At 38.6% G+C, this 13,280-nt stretch overlaps 1 protein-coding gene across 1 annotated transcript in view; it reads left to right on the top strand.

Annotated features, from left to right (window-relative positions):
• LOC149462289 (cGMP-dependent protein kinase 2-like) overlaps window positions 1–12,278 on the top strand; it is a 232,611-nt gene extending 220,333 nt beyond the window's left edge. The window contains exons 18-19 of the mRNA XM_089677088.1: window positions 3,700–3,766; window positions 6,643–12,278. Of these exons, the coding sequence (XP_089533214.1) occupies window positions 3,700–3,766; window positions 6,643–6,738 (163 nt within the window). The 3' untranslated portion in view covers window positions 6,739–12,278. The remainder of the gene's footprint in view (window positions 1–3,699; window positions 3,767–6,642) is intronic.
• The last annotated feature ends 1,002 nt before the right edge of the window (window positions 12,279–13,280 follow it).

Below are 13,280 nucleotides of genomic sequence, written 5' to 3'. Positions count from 1 at the left end.
GCATTTCGGATCGTTTTGGGGTGCCTTCGAAGACCAACAACAATTCTGTGGGTTTCTGTTATAAGGAATGGTTGGTGGCGGTTGTTGGTCTTTGGAGGCGGTTCTTATTTGGAAGGTAAACAACAATGGTGTGGGACCCATCCGTGGTATGGGATGCCCGGGGACATTCCCAGTTAACCAAGGTTTAACTGGAAGGTGGTGGTGCTGCACTGCGGACGGTATGGTTGTCTCCGAGCTGGTTGGTTGCGGCTGGAGGCCTAGTGTATATGGTTGTCCGCAGGTGCATTTCGGATCGTTTTGGGGTGCCTTCGAAGACCAACAACAATTATGTGGGTTTCTGTTATAAGGAATGGTTGGTGTATTGTAACTTGAGTTGTTAATAAAAGGCCATGTTGGCCATTTACTCCAAAATTGGTGTTATGTCTTTTGTTAGTATAATTGGTTAAGGGGAAGGGGGTTGGTGCGGAACGGTAATGGTGGTAATGGGGAAGTGGACGAGCCTATCTCTGGTGCAATAGTCATGACTACAAAGTCACATTGTTTATAAGCTGAATTTTGTAAGATGTTGAATATGCTCATACTCTGTTATCTATATCCTTTACAAATCTGTAATACATTATTGCGACAATACTGTTAATTGTTGTAAACAATCAAATGACCAATAAAAACAATAGTTATAAAAAAAAAAAATGGGTGGAAGCACGCATACTGTGAAAACTCCATAACACTACATAGGGGCTCAGTGTATAGTACATGCATTTCATATACATAAATAATTCTGCAAAACTAAACTTGTACTTTAAAGTAATACTAGGAATGTTGATGATGTGCAAAAGTACAGTGAATGTAGCTAACCCCTACAGTTCAGTCTGCTGGAAGATTACAGATGGTTGGCTGGTATGAGTTTAACCTATAGAACTGACTTGTAACTGTGGACATGGAGACAATTTACAATCCGAGTAGGAGCCAAAATATAAAAATACGAAATTCCTCTAGCACTAGTCTCTGTAAACTGGAGCAGGTTCTGTGGAGGTGTTATATGTTAGACAGATATCTAAATGGGCTCTAATTTTATTCATAACAACAAAAGTACCAAACCAGCTGATGCTGCTTAAGAGATCTGTGGTGACATAAATCAAGTAAAAGGATCTTCTAATGATTCACTTTCAATACAATTTTCACATCAGCAAAGCAAAAGGAATCATGCAACCTCCTGTTTCCACCAGCAATTTAACACATTTTCCATGTTACTATGTACATATAGAAAGAGCTCATCAGACGATATACTAACAAGGCAAAAGGACACTATTCTTCAGCACCTGTCATATATAAGATACATGCTATTATCTTGTAAACTAAACCATATTAGAGAAAACAATATGCTGATTTAACAAAAAAGAGAAAATCTCAGTTCAGATAGACTCTGCTTTATATCAAGTAGGGTTGCTTACATTTATCATTTAGATGTATAGATATAATGCTGCTTAGCAGCTCGTACAACACGCACGAATCCCTGGTCTTTAGAAAATATTACTTATGTCATGTATACCAAGTTTACAGTTAGGATGATGTTCCTCCCACTATACTGCCAATTATTTTTTTATGTAGAAATATGCAAGAGTTCTTAGAGCTAAAGCTCTTCCACTAGAGGTGGAGAGTGACCTCTGTACTGGGTCTTCATGGAGCTGTGAAGACATAGTAGAGAAATCAAACCTTGATTCCCTTTATTTCCCAAAAAGAAAAAAAATATATATTTAGGTGGATTTTCTCTATAAGGTTACATTTACACAGTGTATATCTGTGGATAGTTTGCTGCATTCAGAGTCAAATAAACAGCAGTGGAGCTGGCCAATGATACAGTGTACACATCTGACAGCAGCTGCTGGTCACTTGCAGTGTGTACAGGCAGTGTTTACAGTCAATAGATTCTTGCCAGCAACCACTCTTTGCCTCTGCCATTCAACCATGTTATTGTAGCCTTAAAGTGGTTGTAAAGGCTCAAGGTTTTGTACCTCCGGGCAGTATATGCATAAAGGCAAAAAACCTGAGACATCAGCTCCCACTGCTGTCAATCACAGCCAGTGAGCCAATGGGAAGAGAGATGGGGGGGACAGGGCCACGCTGAGCCACGACTCTGTGTTTGAATGGTCATGCAGAGCAGCATCTCAGAAGTAAGCCTGCTTGGTTACCCCCATAGCAAGCTGCATGCTCTGGGGCACTCGGCAGGAGGGAGGGGCCAGGAGAGCTGGCAGGGGATCTGAGAAGTGGAGGATCGGGGCTGCTCTGTGGAAAACCAATGCACACAGTAGGTAAGTATAACATGTTTGTTATTTTAAAATAGAACAAAAATTACCTTTAAAGTGTTACTAAACTCAGGACCCTACATCCACTGTATCTGATCTCCCACAGTACACAGAACATGGAAATGAAATTATTTTAGTAAATATAAACTGCTAAATACCTTCTCTTATCAGAAGTTTGAGCAGTCTTGTGGCTTCTATCAGTGTTCAGTCAAGCACTAGCTAAAGCTTGTAGGAGGAGTTTTCTTTCTGCTCTAGGAGGATGGAAATCCCCTGACCTCTGGACAGTGCTGATTGGCTGTGCGCTGATCACATGCACTCTCCCAAGAAAAAAAAACCTCTCTAGCAATACACACTAAACTGAGCATATGCAAAATGCCTATGGTTCAGTCTGTCTTATCAGGAGATAAGAGGTGGTTGCTTGAAAAAGGGGAGGAACTGAGAAGAAAGGATCAAATAGCCTTTTTTACACAATGCAGAGGATTAACCCCTTAGGTTCCACAGTGAGTATAACAAGCATGCTTTACTGCATAAACAGACTGATTTTACTGTTGTGGGTTTAGTAACACTTTAATATCACTTTAAGGAAACCTCTGGTGTGAGAAATACATGGGTTGCCATTATTATAGTCTCCACCAAGAAATGCTAGTTGTCTTATTCTACTCCGAATATCTAAAATCTAGCTGCCATGCTTCAATGGTTTCTAAGTCAGTGACCCAAAATATTATCAAGTTACAATTTTATGAATTAAAGTGATTCTAAAGGTTTATTTTTTTAACAAAAAATAACAAACATGTCCATACTTACCTGCTGTGTGCAGTGGTTTTGCACAGAGCAGCCTGGATCCTCCTCTTCTCGGGTCCCCCGCAGGATCTCCTGGCCCCTCCCTCCTGTCAGGTGCCCCCACAGCAAGCAGCTTACTATGGGGGCACCCGCTGCACCGTGTGTCCATTCACACACGGAGCCGCGGCTCGGCCCTGACCCCTCTCTCTTCTCATTGGCTCACTGGCTGTGATTGACAATAGTGGGAGCCAATGTCTCCCGCTTCTGTCTCAACCAGTGAGAAGAGGGAGTCCCGGGATAGCCAAGACTCCAGTGCACATCGCTGGATCAAGAGGGGCTTAGGTGAGTTTTAGGGGGGGCTGGGAAGGATGCTGCACACAGAAGGTATTTTACCTTCATGCATAGAATGCATGAAGGTAAAAAATCTTAATCCTTTTATCTCAGATATCTATGCCTGCATGCTTGTTCTGGGTAATTGACTGAAAGTACTACAGCCAGAGACTGTCAAGCAACTTTCTTAAGGGGATCAATGGAGGCAGCCTACACATATCTATCAGCTTGTGTTACCATCTAGTGGAAAGGGCACAAGCAAATACTGACAAATTGTATTTTACAGGTGGTTTCAAGGCTTTAACTGGGATGGACTACGTAACCGGAAACTACACTCACCACTGAAGAGAGAGGTAGGTCTTAACTACAGTAGAGTACTAACATGTCCCAAGTAGACAACCATTGTTGGTCCAGTTTGCTTTCCTCCAGCTTTCCTATACTAGCTCCTTTAAACCTGTTGAAGATTTCTTTCTTATCTTTAGATTTGTTCTTATATCTTCTGGTAACTGCAACACCCATTAGTGAACAAAACACAGTGCAGTGTGGTGCAGTTCATTTTTAATTGCACCCAATACAGTAGTGGGCAATGTACTCATAATGCAGTGCACTACTACAACGCCAAAAAAAAAAGCTCAAGTTAATTTTTTGAGCACTGACCTGCACTGACAGCGCATTCAAAATGAATGAGGTGCATTAAGGCATATGTATAAACGTAATGCATAGTGCAAATTGGGCCTTGGCAAATGTTAACATGGGAGTGTTTCATAGCATTTTCATGCAGCCTCTCCTGTGAGCTGTAGGGCAACCTGACTATAACAAGCCCAAAAAGTGGTACTCTCACAAATATCAGCTATGAGCCATCCATTCCCACCAGTTCTTCACTAGACTGGCACAATAACAAAACACACTAATTGAATGTTATTTGTCCACAAATAACTCCATGAATTAGGTGACATGACATAAAGATAGGGGTTGATTTACTAAGATCAGAGAGTACAAAATCTGGTGCAGCTGTCCATGGTAGCCAATCAGCTTTTAACTTCAGCTTGTTCAATTAAGCTTTGGCAATAAAACCTGGAAGCTGATTGGTTTCTGATTCAGATTTTGCAGTTTTAGAAAATAAACCGCACTGATCTTTTATGCCAAAATTAAGGTGACTTCCCACAAAAGGTTTTCATGACAGAGATTTATTTAAAGTGAATTGTACACTACAAGCAAGTTTCATTTACACTGCCAAATAACTGCAAACTCAAATTTAAATAAACCATAGTTAAAGTGGTTCTGAGTCCTTTATAAATCAAGCACTGTGCTTGTCTGCAGCAGTGCTGGTTCTCTTTCTGCCCTTTCACAGACTCAGAGACAATGTCAATCAATGCTGTGATGCTGAGGGAGCAGGAGGTGGGCCTGGGTTTATAGACACACATAGCTTGGCTCAGGAGAGAGCCCCCAGGTGTGCCACCATAGGAAACAGCTTCTTATGGGAGCGAAGAGAGAAGAGGAGGAGCAGACAATGCTGGCAGGGGACCCCAGAAGAGGAGGTTCAGGGCCTCTCTGTGCAAGTATAATGAGTTTACTACCGCTTTAGGAAAAATTAAAAAATATACTTTCCTGATCCTTGGCTGTAGTACTGCAGGGAATGATGACACTCCCTTTCAGACTAGATTCTGGAGAATGCTGAGTAGCCCAAATTTCACAAGATGATACTTCAGCACAGTGCAGGATATCTTCTCATGAGATTTAGATACTCAGCATATCCAGGAATCTCAGTGGAAGGACCATGACTTCCTTTAGTGATATTTAAAAAAAATGTGAATGCAATGTTCTCTATTTTGACCACTATTAGTTTTAAACCATTAGAGCTACTGTAGATAAAATGTATATATAATGTTTTAAGAAATTACATTTTCTCTTTATAATGACAGTAACATTATGTTTTGGTTACAATGCCTTTCAAAGTTATTTACACATGAAAAAGGCCCTTTTTTTGAATTTTGCACATTTTTAATGTTACTCAATAATATTTAAGCAGTATTAAACCCAAATGCAAACATTTATTATATTGTAGCTTACCAGTTCTTAGATGTAGTGGCTGCATTAGTTTTCTTCTCTTTGGCTTTTTCCCATCTTATCACACAGGTAGCATTATTTCTGGACTACCAGAACTGCAGGCATGCCCATATGGAAGAAAAATATATTTGAAAAATATATTTGAAATATATTTGAAAAATATTCTTCCCAAATATATTGACATATATTTGAAAAGCTACAATTTTGGCCATATTACCCCCTCCCTACTAGATTGTAAGCTCGAAAGAGCAGGGTCCTCGAACCCCTCGTATATTGTATTGTTACTGTATTGTCTCTTGTAATGTCCCCCCACTTTAATGTACAGCGCTGAGCAAACCCTTTGGCGCTATATAAACACTGTATAATGTAATATAATAATATTCAATATATTTCAAAACATATTTCAATATCTATATATATCTATATATATCTAGATATATAGATATATATATCTATATATAGATATATATATATAGATAGCTATATATATATATATATATATACACTACATGTTGAAATGCATTTTTAATACAAAATATATGAAAAATATTTTTAAAAATACATTTCAAATATACTGTATGTCTTTAAAAATACAAATCTAGATTTTTGGAATGCATTTACAAATATATGTAAAAATATATGTTAATTATCTGAAGAATATATGTAAAAAATAAATATTTTAAAAAATATATTTGAATATATTCTTCAGTTTTTTTTAACATATAAAAAAGTTATGTTGACATATATTTTGACATATATTTGTAAATGCATTCCAAAAATGTAGATTTGTATTTTTAAAGACATAAAGTATATTTGAAATTTATTTTTTAAAATATTTTTCATATATTTTGTAATAAAAATGCATTTCAACATGCAGTATACATATAGATATATTTATTGAAATATATTTTGAAACATATTGAATATGGCCAAAATTGTAGCATTTCAAAGATATGTCAATATATTTGGGAAGAATACTTTTAAAATATATTTCAAATCCATTTTTCTTCCATGTGGTTGAAGTCACTTATGAAGAGCTCTGGTCTGTTGCTTCCTCTATGGCTTGTATATATAACTGTATTGTCCCCCCAATGGCTTAACAGCAGTACAAACCTACTCTTGCAATAATATGTACTAAAGTGATCACCTTGTTTTTCTACAGATCAAGTCAATCACAGATCACAGCTATTTTGACACGTTTCTGCCTGAAGTTGAAGATCCACCAGATGAGTTATCCGGATGGGACAAAAACTTTTGAAAAAATCAAAATTGATATAATTATCTTTCAGTTGGATTCTGACTGAAATTTCTAGTAAGACTGAAAACAATACTTAGATGATAGTTAGAAAATTACAGGATTTGTACGTGGAAAAATCTAGTGCCGGTATTACAGAGGAAAAAAAGAAGCGCTGATAGTGGACTTATTCAGGAAAACATGCCAGGATTATGACATATGCTTGTTTTCTTTCTCTTAGTTGGCTGACCCATGATGCCTCGTTAAGATCATGCTGGCGGCCAGGTTATTATTAGGTCATTTAAAACACTTTCTCAGGAGTGCTATTCTTTGCACTTGTAAAAATGATTTAAGATAAATTAAGCCATGCTTAATTTTTTTCCTGCTTTAAGATTCTCATCTGCAACAAAGAATGCCCATGACCTTTCTGAATGTATGTGAGGCAGTTCAATCGAACAATCTTTTCAGGTTGCCTCTGCTAAGTATTTTAATTACCTGCATATGGATAATACAAATATTGTCAGTTTAATATACACATGTAATATATTTTATCACACTATTCTAGTATTCAATGCCACTTACACTTCATGTGGATAGTTTTAAATATCGAGGCAACACACACTGCAGTGACCTACATGAATTTAAAGCTTAAGAGTTGACACTCAAGCAGAAAGTGTCCAATTTTACACCACTTTGCACATTGCTATGAGATGCTCAATTATTTGAATAGGAATTTCATGTGAAATGTGATGGAAATGCTTCTGAGTATGCCTTTCCTGTGAGGAGCTCAGAGAAAGTCATTATGAAAATCAAAATATATAAATTTTTAAAACATTTCACCAATATGATTTTTTTTAACCAGGGAAATAAATTTACTAGTTAAAGGGATTTCCTACAAATGTTCTGTTACTTGGACACTGATGCTACTGATAGTCTCAATGATCAGCTGTTTGTCTAAAGTATTACGGTAATCTATTATGGTCCTGAATGTGCTGGTTCCAATTAAACAGAAGGGTTGCACACTTTCTCTATGAAAGAGCAAAATAGCTTCAAGGTGGCAAGATTAAATAATAGGTAGAGGTAAAAAATCCACTTGAGCCTGCTTTTTATGCCAGTCGTATTTTTTTCACAGTGCTTTGTATTTTAAATTAAAATTTTCTCAAAAATCTTAGATAAAAGATACATTATTGAATAGGTTTAGGATTATATTTCTGTTAGTATTAAAGATATAAAGCTGATCTGGTTGCATACTCACATGAATGGCTTCAAAAATTCAGTTTGATCTTCAGCAAGTCACAATAGTAGATAAACACAATGTGCTTAAATGAATATCACACAGACAGCAGCTTTTCTGTGGTCTTTATTGATAAAGTTGTTTAAAAATGTAAGTCTAAGCAAGATCTGAATCCTTGTATTTAATTAGAACTTTCTTCAGCAGCAAAAACGTGGGTTTTTGTGGACTGATAAACTCATAGGTCTTTAGAAATGTAGCCTTTTTCCTGTTTTATGCATCTTTACACATTTTCTACTAAGATTATTTTAAATGTTCTTTGGTCAGGACATGGTTATCACGATCTGATCTTTCTGAAGAACAGCAAACTATGTCACTATCCAAAATGTGTATGTTTTTATCAGGCAGAGTACTCGTTCAGTGACTCTTTTTCCAGAACATTTTTCTATACTTTTGTATCACTACCCTCTAAGGAGTCGCTGAAGATTTGGGCCCCCTTATAGTCCTGCAAGGCCAGGCAACATACATTTCTCACAGACCTGCATTCTGGGGACAGGAAACAGTCATTGAGCTTGTTTTTTTAAGTTTTATTAAGGGTATTGAACTTAGATGGGGTTGAGGGATGTATGGGATGTCCAAAGACAACTCCTTAGCGACTATCTACTAGTCTTTATACAGCAGCTCTCTAACCTCTCCTGATTTACCACCCCAGATGAATCCTCTCCTCATCCAGCTGTACTGGGTGAATCCCTGGCCAAGGGGACCCAGAATCTGTCTCTTTAAGACATACAGGATCAGATGGGGGCTAGTCAGGTTTCCCACCTGAATGCCCTTTCCCCTTATCTGGCCCAGGGGGTGTAAGAGTACTCACTCTTCCTCTCCTGTGTGCTTTTTTCGGGTTGGTGGATGCCTTCAGGCCTTCTACTGTGCTGGCTCCTTCGCTGCTGCACAGGTGGTCCTCTCTCAGGGGACTGCTGAGGTTGAGAAATCCTCTTTTCCAGTCTCACCCTGTAGGTAGGCCCCTTCCCACTGGGCCCCTTCCCAGGCTCCTGCATCCCAGCCTCTCACTTCATCTTCCATCTGCTAAGCAGCCCTGACCTAAATTGACCCAGCTGACTCATGCCCAGGCTGCTAATTAGCCTGTTAAATAGGCATCACCGTGTGAGTGAACATTTTTAAGAGATTGTCCTTTCAGAAAGAGACCGCTCTATTAGAAGCTGCCCTGGTGACTTAACTACTGTTCTGAGGGGGTGATCTCATTATCTTACATGTATAGTTTCACAGGGAAATGTATCTCTGGCCCAGACTACCCTGGAAGTGCTACTATAAGTTACATAACAGAACCAGAAGAATTCTGGGAGCACCAAGCAGGAGCTAAGAACCCTGCATAGCTCTACAAGTATTATTCTAGTGGAGGGCTGAGGAGACCATCAGTTGACAGCAGTGCTCTATCATGAGTGGCAATGGTGGTGGGAAAGGACTAGGCACATGCATAAGAGGATGGCACAATGGTTCATAGAAACCAAACATTTGTGCATGATAACTTGGTACACTGACTGCTGATACCTGTAAACAAATGCAGTAATGCATGATCATTCACTTGTTCTTGTGACCTGTGTATCCTTTCATGTTCACTTTTATTTGTTACAAAGGTTGCAGTCAGTCATTGGAGAGTAACAGTGATCAGTCTTGCAGATATGTGGACAAAACATGCTGATATGGTTAAGACCTAAAGATGGGTCCATGGACGGACTGACAACTCATGGGGCCCCCAGGCAATAGGGGATCATGGGGCCCCTGTGTCCTTGCCCACACTCAAAAAAGCCTATGAAAAAGGTACCAGAGGCATCTCATGGGGCCCCCTACTGACCCCGGGCCCTCAGGCAGTGCCCGAGTTTCCAAATGGTCAGTCAGTCCGCCCCTGGATGGGTCTTGCAAGTGATAAAACCAAAAGAAGACTACTTTTCATTGACATTTTCACTTTTGTTTTCTTTTTTTCATTCCCACTTTTCAATCAGATCACTTTCAAGAAAATGGCTATGCAGTGTATAAATTACACTAGTGCTTTACTGCAGAGCCAAATGCCAGATCAGTGCAAACCACATACAGTGCAAACAGAATTCATGGATCCATAAAAAAATAAGGAGCCAGACTCATGAAATTTCAGCTATTTTCCAAGATTCCAGGTCCCCCCAATTTATCAGTGTGGATGAGTCATTGAAATTTCTTGTTGGAATACAGTTCTGTACCATACACTGTGAGAGTGTCATTTTTGTATTGTGCAACAGACATTTGGTTTAAGACTACACAAAAGATACAGATTATTCTTTACTGCAGTTAAACATTTTCTTCCAGCCTTTGGTAGAATGCAAATAGTTTACTTTGTAGCAGTTACAAAATTAAAATCACAAGATTAATTTTAGAGGGGAATATAAAAAAGAAAGATAACTCATCCACTCTCCTGAATTTGTGACGAATGCCTGGCAGCCAATGAGCTGAATTAATGTAGATACCCTCAAGGAGATTTATCTGTCTATAAAAGGCTAGATCAGTGATTATAAGTTATATAGGGCCTTAAATGCATACCTGAAAGCACTAAAGGTTTGTACCTAATATTCAGTATATGTTAGGCCCCTTGCAGATAGGGCTGTCTAGCTGCAGGACATCCCTTACAGTGGTGCACCAGGAGGGACAGTTGCAGCGTCCAACCTTGCTGCCTTTTTCCAGTCAGAGTCTATGGCAGACTGGATGGGGTTGAATGCTGTATTGAGTGGTACCCACATTTGTGTCTCTGTGTGTTCAGGAATAAATGATGCACGGAACGTAGAAGACCTGCGTTCAAGGCATTCATCTTTGAAAGCACAAGCCCCATGTGCAATAGGTCTTATCTACAGAAGAAATTGAAAAATTACAGATATGCTACAGTAGATGTTCAGAGAATGCAGACATAATAGAGGTGTTCAGTCAGAGACTGGGGATGTGTTATTTGTAACTGCTAGAGTTCATTGTAATCACATTCACTTTTGCAACTCAATGCTACCACTCCCACTAATGAGGTCTCAATAGCATTGCACAGCAAGTACCAAAGAGCTACAGGTCAGCACCAGGGAGTTGGATTCTGTTTAAATAGTATCACAGTTATTGATTATGAAAATGAGTAGAAACCGTTATTTTGGAAAAAGAATGCATCTTTTATTACAGCAGGTCAACTTCTGCCACTAGTAACAATGGCCATTTCTGAAGTCAGGACATTCTTTGCATGGCCATTTTATCTGACAACATTTCTGTATGTTTTATAATCTTCTAGAGAACACCATTGCCTCAGTCATAATGCAAACAGATTGTTCTGGTTCACTTGAACTACATAAATAAGTGTTTTGGAGCCCAGCATTTGGGCAGATTAGGCATTGCTCATAAACAAGAATATCAAGGAGCATTATCAAGGTTATGCTGCTGAATTCAGACTTTTTCAAATATCCCCCATACATTTAATCAGTTGTAAACTCCTGATAATATTTTCTAGCAAGTAGAGCGGGGTTTTCATTACTGCACATATTCATGTACAGCAATACAGTGCAAGTAGCAATGACATGCAAAGGATTATAATCAATATTAACCAGATCAGAATAATTATTTAACTATGGTATAGTTCTAGGCTATTACAGATTACTGTGGGTGACATAATTCTACTATTTGTACTGTTTTATTGAGCATGTGATAGCCTGAAAAAAACTACAAATAAAAGCAGATGAGTATATTTATTTTTAAAAAAATTGCAGGTCTTTTTGTCCTGTGAAATTGTTTGTACATTCATTCCGTGCAAATGGGGCAAAATCAAATGTTACTAGGCTATTTTCTCTCCTGGTCGAACATTATTCAGTCATACAGAATAGAGTGAAATAGGAAAATATTGCATTATGGCCATTAGATGGTGCTGATGATCATAGGAAATACATATTTACTATGGTGGTCAGCTAGTGGCCATAATGCAGTACTTTCCCAAACCATTCATTTTATAAATGGATAACATTCAATCTGGAGAGAAAATAGTCTGATAACATTCAATTGTAATGCTATTCACAGGGAACAAATGTATATGCAGTTTCACAGGACAAATAGGACTGCAATTTTCCTTTGGAGATACACCCCATAGTGTAGTATGACCTTTCAGTGATGATCTGAATTTATAGTGACAGGGCCTTTGTCACACCTTTCCTACATCTATCTGAAGCGACACCTAAACAGTTACAGATATGAGCTGTGCAGAAGACTAAATGTGATGCATTAGATAAATATCATTTGATACTGTCTAATAAACTCAACTAAAATAGTAGTTTCTGTGTAATTTGTTTCCTGTGGTAACTGAATGTGTCTCTGTTCAACCATAAAAAAAAAAAGTTATAATCCTACACTCACAGTTGATCCAGAGGAAGGAAAAAACCCAGCAAAGCAAGATCCAATGTGCTCCTGCAGGGGAAAAAATTCCTCCCTGATCCCTAAAGAGGCAATCGGATATTCCCTGGATCAACTTTACCTATAAATGTTAGTATCCAGTTATATTATGTGTATCTAGGAAAGAATCCAGGCCTTTTTTAAAGAAATCCACTGAGCTGGCCAGAACCAACTCTTGAGGGAGTTTAGTCCACATTTTCACAGCCCTTACTGTGAAGAACCTTTCCGTATTTGGAGATTAAATCTCTTTTCCTCCAGACGTAAAGAGTGCCCCCTTGTCCTCTGTGATGACCTCAGGGTGAATAACGCTACACCGAGTTCACTATATGAACCACTGATGTATATATACATGTTGATCATATCCCCCATTAATCTCCTCTTCTCAAGAGAGAATAAATCCAGTTCCTCAGTGATGCTATACTGCTTGGGATCAGATTCACATCCATCCTGCACAGTTTCTATTACTTATGGCCATGTTCTGACAAGCACTATATACTCATCCTACATGTGAGTTGCCACCTCTGTGGACCTTGATGGACAGTCCTCCCCTTCTTCCGCATAGTCAGCATGTAATTTACTCATGAGCCATTTAAGAGGTTTTACTTTCTTAGAGATACACTTTAAACATCAGAAATCTGCAGAAGATACAGTTGACCTGCCTCTGTGTTGCAGCACCTATACAGCGCTGCAATCAGGGGCATTTCAGGGGGGGGCACTGAAATGCCTAAAATTAGACTAGTAAGACATTTATTTAAAGTGTATTAAACCCACTTTTAAGCACTTTCAGCAGATGATTTAATCACTTACTGAGTATGCTAATGCTTCATCTTTCAACTTTTGCCTATGGTTCAGTTTAAGCTTGTGCCATGAGTCCCGCCCTGGT

The sequence above is a fragment of the Staurois parvus genome, unplaced genomic scaffold, assembly GCF_062004578.1.
Source record: "Staurois parvus isolate SC_StPar_1 unplaced genomic scaffold, SC_StPar_1.0 ptg000177l, whole genome shotgun sequence".
NCBI lineage: Eukaryota > Metazoa > Chordata > Amphibia > Anura > Ranidae > Staurois > Staurois parvus.
Note: the sequence above shows the minus strand (reverse complement) of the source record. Positions and strands in the feature narration are given on the sequence as shown.